General features: G+C 48.8%; 2 protein-coding genes across 3 annotated transcripts in view; one reads left to right on the top strand and one right to left on the bottom strand.

Moving 5' to 3' along the window:
• Nucleotides 1–18,365, top strand: part of LOC142579020 (uncharacterized) — a 445,280-nt gene that overhangs the window by 152,760 nt on the left and 274,155 nt on the right. The gene's annotated exons all lie outside the window — the stretch shown is intronic.
• Nucleotides 14,858–17,022, bottom strand: LOC142579019 (uncharacterized). The gene is made up of 3 exons (XM_075688797.1): nt 16,426–17,022; nt 15,538–15,700; nt 14,858–15,178 (listed from the first exon to the last, which is right to left on the bottom strand). The coding sequence occupies exons 1-3, from the start codon at nt 16,668–16,670 to the stop codon at nt 14,873–14,875; spliced, it is 714 nt and encodes a 237-aa protein (XP_075544912.1). The 5' UTR covers nt 16,671–17,022; the 3' UTR covers nt 14,858–14,872.

The raw sequence follows: 18,365 nt of genomic DNA on the forward strand, positions 1-18,365 counted from the left end.
ATATTTCGGTGGTCGTGTGATGGGAGTGAGGTCGCGGTCGTCTCGGATTTTGCGTGCCTGGCCTCCGGCGTCCTCAGCCAGCGAGCATGCGTGCGCGCGTGCGTATAGTTTGGGCTGTACATACTGTATGTACTGTACAGAAAATATTTGGGCCCTGTTTCAGGCGGTGAGCACGCGCTCTTTCAGAATAAACTCAGCTAGAGCGAAGCTTTGGCCTAATTTCTGACTGTTTTTTTAATGCTTTCACTTTTTTTTAACACACACACACACACACACACACACCATATATATATATATATATATATATATATATATATATATATATATATATATATATATATATATATGTATATGTATTACAGTTCTTGTGCTCTCCGCTCGTATATTTTGATGATTTACAAGAGGGGCACCCCTTGCACGACAGTTTTGCTTTTGGATCTCCTTTGTTAACACTTGCATTCTTTTTTTCTTGCGCTAATGTATTCGAACATCGGGAAACCACTCAATAACTCCGTACTTTATCGCTTTTGCTCTCTAGTTTTGCTCAAATGTAGTGTTTGACTGCGCACAGTTGAAGACACGGAAACGTCCGAAAACATTTCCGAAAGTATTCGTACTTACGAATGGTGGCTGTTTCGTTCGTTATATTTCGAAAGTTACGAACACTCGTGCAGCCCTAACGAATTCGCGAGCGCATGCACGCATTTCGCTGCCGTTAATTCGCTCACGGAAACCGCACTCTTGGACGGTGGCGCGGAGACGAGTCTTTTGTGACCTCAGCGGGGCGCCGGTCGGACGGCGGCCATCGTGGCCCGTGGACTCGTCCCCCCCCCCTTCCGCTAACACGCCCCCCCCCCCTTCCTGCGCCAAGAGTTCTCGCGTTGGTTGCGCAAACCCGGCGGCGTTGGGCCAGCTCGCCAGTACGGCCCGATGCCTTTTTCTTCCTCATGTTCGGCCCGGGGATAAACAAGTTGCGCGTGCGCTCCACGCGGCCGGCCTCTCTCTGGCCGAGGTGCGATAAGCCGGCCAGCGAGGCGGCCTCTTGGTCAGGTTTACTTGTATGGTTGTTGCGCTCGTACGTGTGCACAGTACTCGCGCGGAAGATCTCTGCTGCGCCTCGCCAACTGTATACCGAGCAGCGTGCCGAAGGCCGCAGGGCTTGTGCCACTACAGCCCGTCTGGTGAAACGGAAATTCGGGCTGGTTGGCCTGGCTTAATTGTAGTTGCATTACGGTGTACTCGAAGAGGGACACCGCAAAAAAAGTAAGAATCTAGGTCGCAGAACTCTTACGCACCGTCTGCCACGAAAGGTTGCGGACCACGGTATCTGAAAAAAAAAAAAAAGAAAGAAGAAAGCTGCATGTCTCCGCAGCCTCACAGCGCAGCCTCGTATTTGCAGCCTCTTCCAGTGCTTGCGAACGACTTTGCGCTGAGTGGTTTTACTGGCTACTGTTACAGGCTGCCCGAAAATTGAAACGTTTTCTCAGATCCCGTGGTTCCTAAAGTTTTGTGGCTGACTGTATACGCTCGTACTTTGCGTGCATGTGTGCGTGCGTGCGTGCGTGGGTTGTTTCTGCGGGCGTCCCTTGTTTAACGAACTGTGAAATTCACCTACATTAGCGAATCAGCACCGAGAGCTGACTGCTGGTTTCGGGGAAAAGAAGCGAAAGGCTCTCGCGATTGGGCGCTGCACATTAAGTACTTTTTTAGAGTGTTCGGTTCGTTCCCATGGCTAACACCCTTACAGTTAAAGTGGTAAGATGCAATCGATGATGGGGACAAATGAAGTTTTCTCTCTTGGCGACATAGTGTGATGGAGCAAAACAAGAAGGACTACGTGAAAACGGCGTGAAATAAACTTTACTAACGTATAGCTGCCCAAATTTCGTGACGAATACTTCGGTGCGCACCACGTGGTATTAAGAACAGCCAGCTGTAGTGCAAGTTTTGCCAACCAGTTGCGACTGTGGAGGCAACATTCCGGGAGCGTCGCCGCGCACCTCTAGCCACGGCGTGACTAAGTCGACTATGTGTGAACAACAAGTGCGTCCTCGACTCTCCGTCACTGGAGCCGAGTTTGACGAAATCGCCATTGTAACTAAACGGGCTCGGCGGACCAACTATTGTTAGTGAGCCGCGGGAACGTCTACTGACACCCCTTCCCACGCGCCGACCAAGACGCCAGACAATGGGCGGCCGGCGGGCTCGCTGCAGTTCGGGGAATAAATCCCCCTACGGTGCCGGGTCGTCTCCCCTACGGTGCTTCGTCTCCCCTACGGTGCCTGGTCAACTCGCCTATGGTGTTTGGACGGCCGTTTCCGTCACCTGGATATCGGGGGAGGACCGAGTGTTTAAAAACCGCTGTTGTGCGGCTGCTCAGGACACTCTCTCTCAAGCAGTCATGTTAGACTGATGTACTTTCTGAAACAGTCATGTTAGACTGATATAAATAGTGTAAATAAACCCATATTCCTCGTTCTCGATGAGAAGCAGTCCTTCCCTTCATCAACGTCCTCAGCGTGGATAATTTGGACGACGGCATGGGCCAGCTACTTTCTAATTTATGCCCGACTCCAATCTTGACAACGGATCACGAGCGATGGGATTGAACCCCCAATCATAACAGTGGTCAGAATTAATACGCATATTTGAACCATGAGGCTTCTTCTCTATTAGCTCTACTTCGAGCTCGTTGTTGCGTACAATAAGAATTTCATCATTATTTGTTTATTTATTTATTGCAGCCGAGAGAGTGAAAGCGTTAGCCGTGGGGCAACGGCAACATAAACGTTTGTTATTTTTGTGCTGAATATCTCCGAGTACTGTGCTGGGGTGTGCTTAGAAGATAAGAGTGGAATCGGGCACACTAAGACACATGCTAACAAGGTGTGCCCTACTCTGTCCTTGTCTTCTTAAGCGCATCTGAGCACAGTGTGAATTACCATCTCGCCCAAGTAGCGGCAATCTTAGAAGGCAGAGAAAGAATAAGTTTAGCTGTAATAATAACTAACCCTTGTACGATACCAAGAAGAAAATGTCACCTTTGCGTCGGGTGTCGTTCTTTGTTCTTAAGTCCAAAGAGATTCTAGAACAAAAGACTCTTGGCGACGCCGCCTTCAAGTTCCCGCACCAGTGTCGCCGTCGCGCCGTGGATTTTGTTAAAACGCGGTCTGCTCAAGCCTAGGTAACTCTTTATCGGCAAAGGTGGGCTACATTGTGTTCTAAGGGAGCTAGAAGCTGAACTCACGATAGGCAGCGAATGCCGTCAGCACCAGCCTTCTGCAGGAAAAAAAAGGGGAAAGAAAAGACAGGCGACTTAAAGCCATTCTGGAGACAGTCCCGCAAGGACTTTTCGTATGCCTGCAGCCCCGCCCCCCTCCTCTTTCGCAGGTCCGACCCCTTTGCTGACCGCAGGCGTTTTTCTCTGCTTCGAACCCCGTGTTTTGCGACATTGTGTACTGTGTTCAGTCAGAGTAAAAGTGTAATAAAACTGCGTTTCGAAAAGCGCGCTTGTCTCTCTCTCTGCTTCCTGGAGTTCACGAGGCGCCCTTTGCGTGGGAGCCGCCTGGGGTGACCGTGCACGCGTGTCATCTGAGTGTCTGAGTACGCGCGTCAGAACTGAGTCATCGGTCGGGGTAGTTTTACACTTGGCAACTTTCGAGAATATTTACTTAGCCACAAGGGCTCAACCACGCACACGCGCACTAGCTTGAAGTCCGCGACATGGTATTTACGTAAAGGGCGGGGATTCCGGCGCTAACCTGTTACCGGTAAATTAACGAAAATATGAAACTATATTTTATTAGTCCACACTAAATGAGTGTTCGTCTCTAGTGCCCATTTGAAGTATATCTGTGAGGCTTGCACTCAGTCGGCGTCGTGCATGCGGTGATCAGGAGAGGGCCGTTAAGAAGCCCCCTCTCCCCCTTCCCCCCTCCCCCTTCCTGTTTTGTACCATTTTAGTTTGGTGGCTGATGCGCGTCCCGTGTGTTTTTCTGCGCGGCACGGCGTTGGTGCGGGGAAGCATCCGTTAGCGGCGGGAGAGTTATGGCGGGATTGCGAGGTCGGCGTAATTTCGTGCTCCGTTCCTCTGCCCCGGAGCGGTTTCCGTCGGCTTGTTTGTTCGGAAGCGGTATGGCCTGGCTTGGGCACATTTGCCAGGAGTGGCGGAAAGTTCCGGCCTGTCTAGCTTCGCGTCGGCCCTGTTCTCTCGCCACCGCGCCGCTGTTGTTCCTGGAGAGAGAGAGAAAGAGACTAATGAGAGCTAGAGAAGTTAGCCCAAGCCTAACGCCCGGCAAGCTATAGCTCTGGTTATTAGCGTCAAAGGCGAAAGCAATGAAAAAAAGGGGAACACCAGGGAGCAACGAGGAATATTCGGCAAAAGCTGTATGGTTCAAGGAGAATGAACCTTACACAGGCAGGTGCACTATGTCGGCAGAAAGAAAGACGAGGAAGAAAGATCGCGTAAACAAAGCAGTGCGCGTATGACCTAGTGGCTAACAAGAACTTCTCCAACAACAACGACAACTTTGTGCCACGATAACGTTTCGAAATACTTTGGCTCTCAGTGTGTTACACGTTCCTATGGTTAAAGATTACCTACTGCAAGAATTTGTACTTTATTTTTTATAGCATGTTATGGATCAAACTAAAGTGAGTAACCACCGCCAGCAGACGGCGACTACTCTTCCGTAAATTTTTATCTCTATGAAACAACAACGGCAAACTTCTTAGTGCGTGTTTCCTTCTTTAATTATTGTTATTCTTGTTTCAGTAACGTATTTCACATTCTTTGGACAGCCGGCCGTATACAGATGCCTTCCTGTCCATATTTTGTACGTTTTATGAAAGAAAAAAAAAACATGAGTCGACTGCTTTGTGCCGTCTATAAAACCACCATTCGAGGCCTCTCGGTGCTTCTCAGCCACTTTCGCCGAGGCTGCATTTTTTTTTTTTTTTACCCTCCGCGTGTCTCGTGCCGCCGCTTAGACATACGAGTGTCGCGGTCGAGGCCCTGCGACCCACGCGTTCAGTAGCCCCGGTCCTCCTCCTCCTCCTCCTCTTCCACTTGTGCGCCGCAACAGGCCGCGATGATGTGGTGAACCGCCTTGGTGCAGCACGGTGGCTTCTCGTCCGTGTCCCCCCCCCCCCCCCCTTTTCTTTTTTCTCGCTGTGGTGGGGGCGGCCGCGGCTCCGGTCCGGCGGTTGTCGGCCTCTATGGCGCACGTGACCCGAATGCGGCGATCTCTGCGCACAGCGCCCGTGCACGCTAATACCGCGCAGCGTGTGTGAGCGCTTGCGAGGCTGTCGGCCGCCTTAAACCTTGGCCCCCGAGAGCGCAGCAGTGCACCTTTGCTCGGTTCGATATTGGAGGCTACGCTTTGCCTAAAAAAAAAAAATTACTAGAGGGAACTTCGGCGCTTCAATTGTTCAGCTACCATGGGAATGATGGCTAGGACATGGATTTGTCTAATCTTCGTTCTTGTGGCTTGATACTTTTTTTTTATATTTCTCTAGTACTCTTTATCGTTCCGATTTTTTAAGCAATAGATTATTTGTGAAATACAGCGGTCATGACATGTTTCCCGCTCCGCAATGACTTTCGGCCCGTGAACTTCGCGAAATGATAGCCTTCGGCATTTGTTTTTTTACCCGGAGGCAGCCGTCACTGGGGCGTGGATTTGGACACTGTTACGTCTGACCTGCGGGGGCTGGCAATTTTCGGGGAAGCGACCGTCGAACTCTGCCCGGCCCGCTGCGATGACTCGCTTTGTAAAAACAAGAATGCGCCTTGTCAACAACCCAATGGCGCCGGCATGTCTGCTGCGGCGACTCGCTTTGTAAGGACGACACTACGTCGCGTCCCCAAGCGAGCGGCGCCGGGATGTCTAGACGCAGTCGGTGGACCAAGTATTGTTAGTGGGTTCGCCGTCACCGTCACGGTTTGTTTGGAGCAGGGGAACTCCTCGAAGGAGGTGTTTTGCGGCGCCGTCTCACGGGTCTTTGAAGTCGTCAGTCAATGGACAGACGTGGCGGCCACTGTCTGCGGGTCAACTCTGCGACCAAGAGGCGCCTGCTCAGGGCAAGAGCCGTGTCTGCGAAGACCCTCTCATCTTGGTGTGGTCAGTGAAACCTGTGCGGAATCGAGTGTGTAAAACCTCCCCCTCAAAGGCCGGTCGGCTACGATGACTTTGGACGCTCCGAATCGGTCGGCGGTTCAACGGCCTTTTCCCTGACCTAGGGATCTAGGGAGGACAGAGTGTTTATAAGCAACCGTGGCGTGGCTGCTGGGTGTGCATTCTCTTTCAGTCATGCTAGGCTGATGAACTGCAACGTTCTCATATAGATAATGTAAATACCGTATTCCTCGTTCTCGATGAGAACAAGTCCTTCCCTTCAACAACGTCATCAGCGTGGATGAGTTGGACGATGGCATGGGCCAGCTGCTAGCTATTTCATGCCCGACCCCCAACCCTTACAACAAATCTCTATAAGCACAATAACAGCACGATGGCAATGCGTTTCTGCTTACATGCGTAATCCGTTCGGACTTTTGCATTTATAACGCATTACTTCTCATAGTCTTTGTACTAAACCTGAAGCTTTTAACATGTCTTGTGCAGAATTTACGAATCACCTTTATAGCGACAGTCGGTAAGGGCGTACTTGAGCCACATTTCGTGCAAGAATTCGCAATAGCCATTATTATCATGTTGCTTTCGTAGAAGTAATTGAAAAAAAATATTTTAGACCCACGACTGATTTGAACCGGGGTCTGCTGCGACTGTGATGCTCCGTGACGAAGGCGCGCATAAATGAGGTCTCTTGGAATACATTTTTCTTCCTGCACCTTAGTTTCAATACGTTCTTGTCGGAAGTAAAGTCGGGTAGGTTTTACCCAGTGTATGATGGGAAGAGAAGCTGCAATTAATTTCACTTGACGGTTTCAGGAAAGTAAGGGAGTAATCATGTAGACTTTGAACGCGAAGGAACGAATGAACAGTGTGAGGAACGAACGCTATCGTGAATGAATCAAATGAATGAACTGTCAGGGAGGCACGATTCACGATACAATATAAGTTGAACCCAAGTCATCCGAACCGAAATTGAACACTACACGGGTCTGCCGCTGTCGTCCTCGAACCGTCCTCAAGACCGCGCCGAGTGTTTCCCTGATTTGACTTCTGCTACTGAGCCGAAGCTATAGCTGTAACTCTTCCGAGGGTCTGCAAGGTTTTTCGCTGACGACGAGAGAATAACAGGGAGCGCTGTCTCCACCTGGCTGCTGTCACTGGAGAAGGATAATTGCAGGCGGGGTTCAGAACGCTGCCGCCTGCCAGCAAATAAAGCTCGGCAGCGGTGTGTAGCCTCGCGCAATGCAGTGCACGCGAGGGGGGGGGGGCGATTGCCGACGTGACGACGTCGCCAATAACGGGCTCAGCCAGCGCAGCGTTAGCCGGCGTGGAAGAGCGGCTGGAGCGGCGCGCGGCATCAGCGGCGGTGCGGATATGTGGCTGGATAAACAGCGCCCCATGCCCTCTCCCCGGCCTCGTCCGTCTGCTCTCCGCCTGACATATTTGCGGAGAGGCGCGCGCCGCTATTCGTCGTCTCCGCGGGCCGCCGACGAGAGTGTGTTTGTGCTCGGGCTGCCGCGCGACCGTGCGAGACCACCGGTGAGCCCGGGTGCTCGCTCCTCTTCGTGTTCTCGGGAGTGCGCCCGGTACCCGCGCTATCGCCGCTCTCTCGGGTGGCGTCCGTAAGCTTTTGCGCAAAGCTACACTGCACCGAGATTTGCCGCGCCGCCGGCCTCCGGATTGTGCGTCCCTCCCCCACCCCCGCCCCCCGCCTTTGGCGGTCGCAGTGTTAGTCCAGTGAGGCATTTTTTGTGCGGTTCTGCACGCCAGAGTTGCACTCGTTTCCCTCTCCCACCCCCTCTCTATCTCTGTCTCTCTTTCCTCTCTGCACGCGTGCTAGAGTGCGCGCACGTGTTTTGTTCGTGTGGCGCTGTCGCTGGCGGTGGATAAATGAAAAAAAAAGAAAGCAAAGAAAAATGAGATAGGCGAGCGGTTTTGCTGTAATTTACGTGCGCTGGAGCGCGGCGTCATAGAGAAGCTACTCGAGCAGAACCGCGACACCGGCGTGCTCGAGCGTGGGCGCAGCGCGGTCGCGCTTAAACTTCGAATCGGGTGGCTGAGCAAATTGCCCCGAAAGCGGTGTTACGTACGAATTACGTGCGAAGGCTGTGCACGTGCCATCACGGTATTCAATTTCTCGTTTTCTATTTCTCTCGCCCAACTCTCTCTTTTTATTGGGAATGGCATTCTGGGCATACTTTAACCACGTTGGGTGTATCTATATAGCCTCCTAACGCCGCTCTTTAGTAGAAAAAGAAAAACATTTCCAATTCGTCAGGTTCTGGGCGAAATCGCGTCACCGTAACACGGTTTCCTCAAGAGGAGCAGCAGCCCGGCGTTTCAGCGCTGCGCCGCGAGGGATTGGTTGAATCGAATAAACGAATATGAATCGAAAAATATGAATCGAATTTATTCGATTCATAAATAAGCTTATTAGGTTTGTTCGATGCAGCCCAGTTTCTCTGCACCTTCGGCACATACTATTAACGGTGCGCTGCACCTAGACCTTCGATTCCCCGAGGTGCAACGGTGCACCCTGCAGCCCCGTGCTCCATTGAACAAGGCAGGGTGGACACCGCGGGAAATTGCGCACTTGAACCTTGCAGTGAGTGGGTGCGGCCCGGCACCCCGAACTGGCACCACCTACATCTTTTCGTCTGTAGTGCCGTGCACCTTTTCTGTATCTAACAGGCCCATTTAAACCTCAGGATAACGACGCAAAGGCCGGTCACGCATCTCGAAGGCCACGAAAGAGTAGACAAGACTTTGCGCGGTTTCGCTCGCGCCACTACGTGGTGCAGCGTGTCCTGAGGGAAAAAAAAAAGAGTGAGAGAGGAGTCCGACTGCGGTACACTGCTCAGGCGCAACGGCCTGCCACGAATGCACTCTCGAAGGTCATGCAAAAAGAGGCAGACCTCGCGCGCGCGCCACCGGATGGCGTTGCATGTCCAGCGGCTGGATCCGTTACAGGCTAAAGCCCCTGCAAACCCTGCAAACCCGGTTAGCGGAAACGTGTATGGAGGGGCTTTATTACAGGCATGGGTAACGAGTACGGGGTAGCGGTACAAGGTAGATAGAAAAGCTTTGAGGCAGAAAGAAAAGATTAAGGAGATGTATAGAAAAATGCTAGAATGAAAAGCATGTTTAGCATATGGGATTAAATCAAGCAGGCTAGGTGACTGTCACCGCCCCGTGTTAAAGGGGATTCCAATAAATCAGCATCATCATCAAGCTCGAGAGAGAGAAAAAAGCCCGGCTGCGGGACACGGCACATAACGTGTCACGTTTTGGCGACTGCAATACCTTGTGTCGCTATATTGCTCGAATGCTAGTCGCGTTAACGTCGACAGTCATTGCGAGAGGGATTCTGACCGAATTTTTCATCTCTCTCGCTATCTTGTAAGGACGTAGGCTATATATGTCGTGGTCAAAATGTGGAGGTTTGCGAGAACGGACCCGGCCTCACTGTTCCTGTGCGCGGTCCCTGACTTGTGCCCCGAAAGCACCGGCGTTGCAGGTCTGCGCTGTTTTAGGTGGAGCTGTGGCGTGTTGCCCCGGTACCTCACGACGGGATGCGCCCGTTTGCTCGTGTGCCTTGCTGGATGTGTTCTGGCTCAGAAAGGCACAATTTGCTCTGACGTGGACGGGCGTGACGGACAGCACGCACCGGCAGGGCGCGAGTAAAATATTTGACGGGCTCAGGCTGCCCTTGCTTTATGTGAAAGCGAGGACGACGCCCGCCCTTTAAACACGGAAGGCGGATGCTTGCGCGCAAGATCACGTTATCTATACCCGAAGGACAGTTTTCTTCGGATATATATATATATATATATATATATATATATATATATATATATATTCCTTTATTTATATGATTACTCTCCTTCAGTAATGTGAAAAGTTGGGCTAGTTGCTGATTAACCATCATACCTTGCTGGTGAAGCAGCGCACTGACACGGACACAGTGAAAACACACAAGAAAGACGAAAGTGTCGTCTTTTCTTGTGTGTCGTCACTGTGTCCCTGTCAGTGCGCTGCTTCACCAGCAAGGTGTGATGATTACTCTCCTGTCTCGTCCCATTCTTCATTTGCTTTCTTCATTTATTTGTTGCTTTCTGTTTCGTTTTCTGATTTAATTAGGGAGTGTGCCGTTGACAATCGGTGAATGTCAGCTTGAGGGTAGGTGCATGCAGGTCTTAGGAATGGAAGTGGTTCTGGGTTTTCTTGGAATATTTGCGCCACTGTAGCCGCCGTCATAGGTGACTATAATATAATACGGTGTTGTTGCGTAAGCTAGATAGAACTGTCTCGAATAAATGTCATAGGCGGGCTCTTCCTTTTACGAACGAACTCTAGGGCCGACTAGGAGCCAATGCTGGGCCGTAACTTTTGTTAACGCACGCGAGAGAAATACTACAAATTCGTGTATGCGTGCGCTCCAGTATATATAGTGGTGAGAGAGTGATTGCGCGTTCCTGTCATCCCATTTTCTCGAGCTGCATGTCGATATAGCCAGAGGCCCCATTCCGAGGTCGTTGGTGGTGTTCGCTGACGTCACCTTCAGCGTGCGCCGATGATTGAAACCACCGGTTATAGCGACCGCTTCGAACAAATCTTCTGAGCTTCTCAGTCTTTTCTGGTGGCGATGTATCGACGCCGCGTTTCCACGGGCTCCTTCGGCCGGATGGTCAGCTGGGACCTCGTGACGTCATCTGTCGTCGGTGCATTTCGTCTTCGAGCTGTGAATTGCGACACGCCAAAGTATTACTCGAAGAAGACACTCTTGAACGTCAAGAATGTACATCAGTTTAGACTGGTCAAGTATACTTTGAACCAATATTTTAATTCAGTTATCTCCGTGGCGCACATTTATCATTTAGTTTCCCGTAATTGCCGCGAGATATTCCGACAGAGACATAATCAGGAGCGCACGGATATTTACGTGCCCCGTGTATATCAGCCCGAAAACCTTGCTTCATCCTTGTCATGCCTTCATTCGCAGTCACTTAACCTATACTGCATTGTGTCATTGCGTCATATCCAACCCATTCAGCTGTACTGTAATACGTTCAACTCCAGCCGGTCCGCGTTATTACATTCTGTTCGCCTGCAGATACAGCGCGTTGTCACTCTTGCGAAAACGTCGCGTTCTCACAATTCGTATGCTATTTAAAGTAAATATAGCGATCTTTGCTTCGAAATCCTTTCAGTGAAACGTTCCTTCAGTAATTTTTATTCGACAACTATGTTTTTTTTAAATTACAGTGCAACTCTGCATCTGCGAATAATTTCCTCTTGCTGGTTACGGAACTTCTAATTACGGAAAATTCATTTATTCCTTCTCGACGCTCCTGGAGCTCCGTATCGGCTAACGTAAGATTGTTGCTTAGTATGTGGGCAGTTTAAAAAATAAAGTATTTCCATTGTTGCCTTACTCGGAATTATTACGGCAATGTCACTTTATGTGCTCTGCATGTTTATCACATTTACGATCTGTTCCATATCAAGTTATATTTTCTTACTGCATCTGTTTTTCGTTTTAGTTATGTTAGTTCTTGATACTAGCCTTACTTTTTAGCTTCATTTTCTTTAACGTGTTACTTCATTAAATTTGAATAGGAGGTCCCTGTTCCGCGTATATACTAGAGGTCCTCCAGTGTGTATATATATATATATATATATATATATATATATATATATATATATATATATATATATATATTACTATGTTTATTCCGCGTGAACAATAAACGAATAGGATGCTCATAATTTTGATATCAAATATTTATTTATTTATGCGGCAGCTGCTGTCATGCTTATCGCCTGGGTGACCCCCAACTGTTATGCCGGAAATAAAACCATTTTATTGATTGATTGATTGATTGATTGATTGATTGATTGATTGATTGATTGATTGATTGATTGATTGATTGATTGATTGATTGATTGATTGATGCGCCCACTTTACTCAGTTGCAGAGAGCGCGGTAACGTAAAAGACGTCGCTTTGCCTACATGAGTTTGCTCGCACACAACTCGTGACGCCGTATCGCTGCAGCGAAGCCGCTGCTGTGTCGTCGCGAATCGCGTTCGGACGAGCTCTGCAAAAAAGGCGTGCACGATGCAAGCGCAGCACGCTTCGGTGCTCGCTAATTATCTTAGAGCAATCGAATTAAGAGGCAGGTCACGATTCAAGGGCGTTAAGTCGGCGCAGTTTAATGAGACCGCTCAGCCAGGCGCCACCTTGCCGCTGTCGGCATCCGTGCGCGGGCCGGAATGGACTATAGAGAAACGAAAGAAGTCGAGACAGGACGAGCTCGTAGCCGGATAGGCCGAGCAGCTTCGCCGGTAGTGAGGCCGCTGAAGTTCACTGTTTGCATTGCATGCGTAGGAATCTTTAATCATTAGCTTCAAAGCTCACTGATCCACGTCTTCGCTATTTTTATTTTTTTTACAGTTAGCCAAGAGTCCTACGCTACGTCACAGCACGGAAATTAATTAGCTGTCGGGATTCTTCCTATCGCACCTAGACGGTTACGATAATATGATTACGATTTTTCAATGCGAGGGTTACGATAATATGATTACGATTTTTCAATGCGATTATTCGTTTCTCCACTTCTGAAGAAATAGAATGTAGGTTTATACCTCTGTCACACAAGCACGCAAAAACTCTTTTACCTAAGCGGTCCTTTACCGAGTTGAAAGACCTCTAATTAAAAGGAGTTGCGCTGCAGACACACGGCGCGGGCGATCTCCTTTTATCGTTTCCTTCCGAACACGCTATGGAAAGCATGGCGCTAGATTCTGAAACAAAACCAGTTAGAATAAACCAACGTATTTCAATATAGAAATTAGAAACGTACTATAATATGCTTGTTTTAGTGAATTTAGATACAGTTTATTCGAAAAGGTTAAATTAAAGAAGATTTAATAAGGTAGCTTCAAGAGTCTTCGCAGAAGTAGCAAATTTTACATGTTCGTCTAGCAACCTTGGGCCACTGTTTACATCGGAGTCAACATGGAGGTCGAGAATATGGGGGACTGCACGGACACGAAGGAAAAAGTCGAAATAGCATGCATTTTGGCAAGGATTCTTGCTGCAGAGAGCGAAGCAGACGCCGCAAAGGCAGTCAAAGACCGTATTAAGCGGCAGTTGCTACTCAACGGGTGTACATTTTATGCCTTGGCGCTTCCCACGAGAGTCTGCAACCGATCGACGTGGGCTTTCATCCGCCACGAAAAGTGGTTCGAGGAGACTGTGCCTCACCTCGGTGGCCACAACTTCAAGCAGTCGTTTCGAGTGAACCCCTCAACGTTCCGGTTTCTCGTGGAAAGTCTGCGCCATGTGCTCGAAAAACAAGTTACCAACATGCGTGACCCGATCACTGCGGAAAAGCGTGTCGCCATTGGCCTCTACAAATTGTGCTCTTCTGCCGAAGATAGAACTGTGGCAAACCTCTTCGGCGTTGGGCGCTCATCCGTCAACGTCATTTACAGAGAGTTTTGCGCAGCTGTTGTCTCTGTGCTCGAAAGTGACTGGATCAGAATGATTACTGAAGAGGAAATGCCTAGGCACATCCAAGAGTTCGAAGCCGTGTGCGATTTCCCTCAAGCTGTCGGTGCCCTTGATGGCTGCCATTTCCCTATTTCGCCTCCAAAGAAGTACGCCACCGACTACTACAACTACAAGGGTTGGTAAGTGGCCACGATTTAACTTATTTCATGTAAGTGTTCTGTTTGGGCCCATTTTTATAGTAGTAAAAAAAAGTAACTGACTGACCCATATTTTATTGCTAAGTAAAATGTTATTCAATTTTACCAGCAGCTCTTAAGAAAACGCGTAATTTGGTTCGCAGTCTTGCAGTGTTTAGCAGCGACAATTTTAATGCGACGACGAAAAGAGTTCTCCGCAGGACTGCAACTCCTATACGATGTAGAGTACGCTAACAGCGACCGGTTGTGGCATTATGTGAAATAATGTAATCCGAGCTGCACTCACAGCTATTAATAAAAGCAAACTGTAAAATCGCATCACAGTAACTAAAGGCAGTGAACTCAGCAGTGCCATGCTGCACTAACCTTTATTCACTTTGCACTTTGTTTTTTCTTGCAGGCACAGTATTATCCTACTAGCATTGGTCGACCACAAGTATCGATTCAGATACTGCAATGTCGGTGCCCCAGGACGCTGCCACGACGCACATGTGTTTGGTGTTTCACGGCTGTCGAAGATTGTCAACAGTCCCCTTTTCAAAGCACCTGTTGCCGCAGTGGGTACCACAGCAGTCCCACCGATAATATTATGCGATCAAGCATTTCCACTAACCCCAAACCTCATGAAGCCATTTGGACACCGAACTGTCATCAGTGAAGCTGAAAGGAATTTCAACTGTCATTTATCTGGAGCAAGGAGGATAGTTGAAAACGCATTCGGAAGGCTAAAGGCCCGGTTCCGTTTCATTGCGAAAAGAATGGAGTGTTCTGTTGGCAATGCCCGTTTGGCTATACGAGCATGCTGCGTGCTCAATAACATTTGCGAGCACTTCAACGACAGTGTCCACCCACAGTGGTTAAGTGAGGTGCAGCAGTCCAATGCTACATTTCCACAGCCATCACGCAGAACAGAAGCTGAAATTGGAAATGCATCCGCCATCAGGACAGCACTTGTGGAATATTACAAGCGAAGGAACTGAACGCAAGAGTCCCAAGAATCAGCAACAATTGTGGAACACCATGTCAGTTTTTACTAAAAAACTTCAACATTGCATCTACAAGTTTCTCTTGCAACTTGAGCCCCTCTTTACGGAGATCCATTTCCATTTTGTGCGCATCAGCAAACTGCTCTCTCTGCCGTCGCTGCTCCTCAAGCATCCTTTCTTGAAAGTCGCCAGCCGGTTGCCTTCTCTTCCTGCGGGCACATTCGGAACTGCCACTTGCGAGGTTCCTGGATTCAACCTGTTGTACTGGCGACTCGGAAGGTGAACAATCTTCGGCGACGTCTTCACAAGAAGCAGAGCCGGAATCAAGCATGTCGAAGATCAGCTGCGTTTGAAGAAGGGATCCGAAATACATTGACCACATTAGTTGATGTGTGAAGCGGTAAACAATTAGTTCAGGGTTTTTACTTGCAAGAGAGCTGCCTCTCCTTGCGTGTATGTATTCACGTTTTTTTATTTTAGAGTCTGCATTTTTTTTATTCTCCAAACAGCGCACTGCCAAGCTTGCAAAATGAACAGCGCGTGAGCACAAGCAGAAATGAACCACAGTATTAACAAGAGCAGTCCGCTACACTGCAGGGTTGTGCAGATTATGGGCTTGGCAGCACAGCTGATGCTACATTATGTCTTGAAATTTAGTTGACTGTAATAAAGCATATATAGTCTCCACTATGCATTTCTTACTTCTTCGACGGAGGCAGTGCTGCTTGTTGTGCTCTCGCTGCACCCAGCCTCTTCCATTAAAGATGTATCGTGAACAGGCAGGGATCCTAGAAACCTATGGACTTCGGAGAAGAATGGCCAGCTCGGCGGTGATGACCCTGTTGTCATGTGTTTCAGGCAGCTCCTGGATAAGAAAACGAAAGAACTAAAATTTTATATACTCAAAATGTAAAGATATACACAGAGCAAAACGTTTGCCGATAGATACAAACGCGACTTGATGGTACAGAAAGCCTGAGAAGCGAAGGTAACCCTTTTTACTCGAAAAAATTTAAAGTTTCTCATGTTTTCTTGTCTGAGAACAACGCTTGCGCATGGTCCGAGAAAAATGCAAACCGTAGTCACATCTGCAGAAATGAAAACATGCAGACGACTTCCTGCTTCGTATTATATGTTGCCGTGAGAAGGCGTACAATATAATGTGAAATGCGCCTGTCCATAAGTTAAGGTTCCCGTTATCTTGTGACGAACGAAATCATGCTATTGACGACCTGCGCGGGTTGTCATTCTTCGCCGCATGTGAAGGCGAATTTGCGTTTACTCAGACCGACTCGCACTGTAAAGGAATTGCAGAAACAGCCTTTAGCGCGTCGTCGACTTTCGTGTGTGCAGGGCGCAGTTCAGCCCTGCAAAATTCGACGCTAGCTGAAATGAAGGGTCTCTGCCTTAAAACCTTCGTTACTACGGCTCCGTCCGCTAGATTAGGGTTCCGTCGCTGCCTACTACGGAAACAACGTTCGATGCTGAGGTCGCGACACCACAAACGAGAGCTTGCAGCTTGCGACCACAGCCTGAAGCCGCTTCAAGGTAAATTTAGCGCTCACAGCTTACTGCTGTGCTTTGTCTTACCTGTAGGTCTGTCCCAGGTTCTCTATCTTGCTGTGCACTTGCGCCTTTGTGCGAGGTACACCCATGCTCGTCAATGCTTGTGCAATGCCATCGTAAACGCCTCCGTTGTGCTTCTGCGCACGCAGCGAGGGCAGGTTGTCTTCCCATAACTTGATTAACGCCCAGGTGTCTCTCTCCGACCACTGTACCCGCGGTTTTCTTTGGCGTGCCGGAGGCTGTTCGTCGGTACCGCTCGCCGTAGCCATGGTCGCAGAAAATGGCGCGAATTTGCATCGTCTGTTAGCGTCACGTGATATTTTCGAACTGCTTACGAGAGTGCCGTGCAAAAAGTGCAAAACTGCGCCTACTTAAGGTTCAACGAAAGACAAAACCCTTTTTTGTGATGTGTACACTTGAAATAAAAATGCACTTTTGCTTCGTTTCTTTATTGCATGATAATTACTGGTGCCCACTGCGTTGGAGGCTACGCCTTTCCAGCCGTAAAAGAGATCGGTGATCTCCGGTTTCGGAAAAGACCGCTTCTGAAAAAGAGATTAAACTTTGGCGTGTGTCTGCGGATGCAACTCCTTTGTGTGAGATGTCTTTTTCTTCAAATGCCTTTAAAGTGCTCGTGTGACAGGGGTATTAGCGTAACTAAGTAGGTAGAACCTTTTTTGTTCAGTTACTTAACCAACCGTAAAGCAATATTTAGTTTATTTTGAGAACCCTTAACGCCTCGTATATATGTATATATATCTGTATATACATGTAGTCTAGAGTGATCATTTGTTTTTCGCAAGAAGAGGTGTTCGGAATGTCCTTGTTTTCCCATTTTTTAAAGATCTACATCAATCCCCTCGGCGTTCATTTTGGACAAAGCTATAATATGCCCTGGTGATACTGCGCTTGCTTTCGTTGGGTAATCTTTTCGTAAAAGTGAACGCGCTGTGAATACTGAACTTTAGGGAATACCGTCTCTTGGTTTCAGAGCAAAGATATTAACTATTGAATAGAGCTGAAACAGAAGACTAGCTTGTTTCATATCAGAGACAGACGTGTTAGACTATACAGCGCCGCCTGTCTATCTTGGCGGCGGTGCTGTATAGAAAGACTAGATGCAATTCACTAGCTGGGCGTGAATTTTGATAACTTGGAACCAGAGACCGCACATCCCGAATATATCTTCTGATCATCTGCTTCTGTACGACTGAATGATACTTATTGTATGGGCTGGCTCACAAGCCTATACGTGGGGAAGATATTCAGATTTTTCTTTTCCCTTTTTCTCCCGTTCTCGCCCTGCTCACAAGTTACTATTTTGCCTGTTGCCTGACATATAATGTAAGCGCGAAGTACTGGAATATAGAGTGTAGAGTTACTGCGCGAAGGAAGTTTCTCTTTGGTGCGTGTGTGTGTGTGTGTGTGTGTGTGTGTGTGCACGCGCGCGCGCTGAAGTATCTTTAGTTGATAGGCTGACAGTAAGCGCTTCTCGTCTTTTCTTCACTCGTCTGTGTACGTTCGAGCTTTCCAAACCATGCTGTTCCGCATCATTTCCCCCAATTCACCATTCTGTCGCCTGCAAGGCCCACGGGCTTTGCGAGCTCCCAGCCGATGTCAGCATTGGCGTTCATGCGTGTTGGCGGCCAGATACGGGACCCGTTGGGTGACTCGACCTGCGTATGCTTATGTTTCCGACGCTGTCCCTTCAAGGCCCGGCCCGTCCTACATGAGATGGCTTATGTCCGGCATTGGTCCTTTATCGAAGAAGCGGGGCGCGTTCTTCTCCGCTCTAATCGTGCCCGCTTCCTGTCTCATTTTTATTCCGCCAACATTCCAGGATGTCTGCCGTTACCGCAGCCACGCAGCTTGCGTTCTAGCGATGAGAATTTGGGCTCCTCTGGGGGTTCGCCTTCGGGTTCTGGTACTGAGTAATCTGGACCGTAGCACCTTATTTTGTTGTC

Source organism: Dermacentor variabilis, chromosome 4 (assembly GCF_050947875.1).
Source record: "Dermacentor variabilis isolate Ectoservices chromosome 4, ASM5094787v1, whole genome shotgun sequence".
NCBI lineage: Eukaryota > Metazoa > Arthropoda > Arachnida > Ixodida > Ixodidae > Dermacentor > Dermacentor variabilis.

Coding starts and splice junctions, on each gene's coding strand:
- LOC142579019 (XM_075688797.1), bottom strand. CDS start 16,670: ATGGCTACGGCGAGCGGTACCGACGAACAGCCTCCGGCACGCCAAAGA. Junction 15,701..16,425: donor AACCTGGGACAGACCTACAG/GTAAGACAAAGC, acceptor TTTCTTATCCAG/GAGCTGCCTGAAACACATGA. Junction 15,179..15,537: donor GCACTGCCTCCGTCGAAGAA/GTAAGAAATGCA, acceptor CTTCAAACGCAG/CTGATCTTCGACATGCTTGA.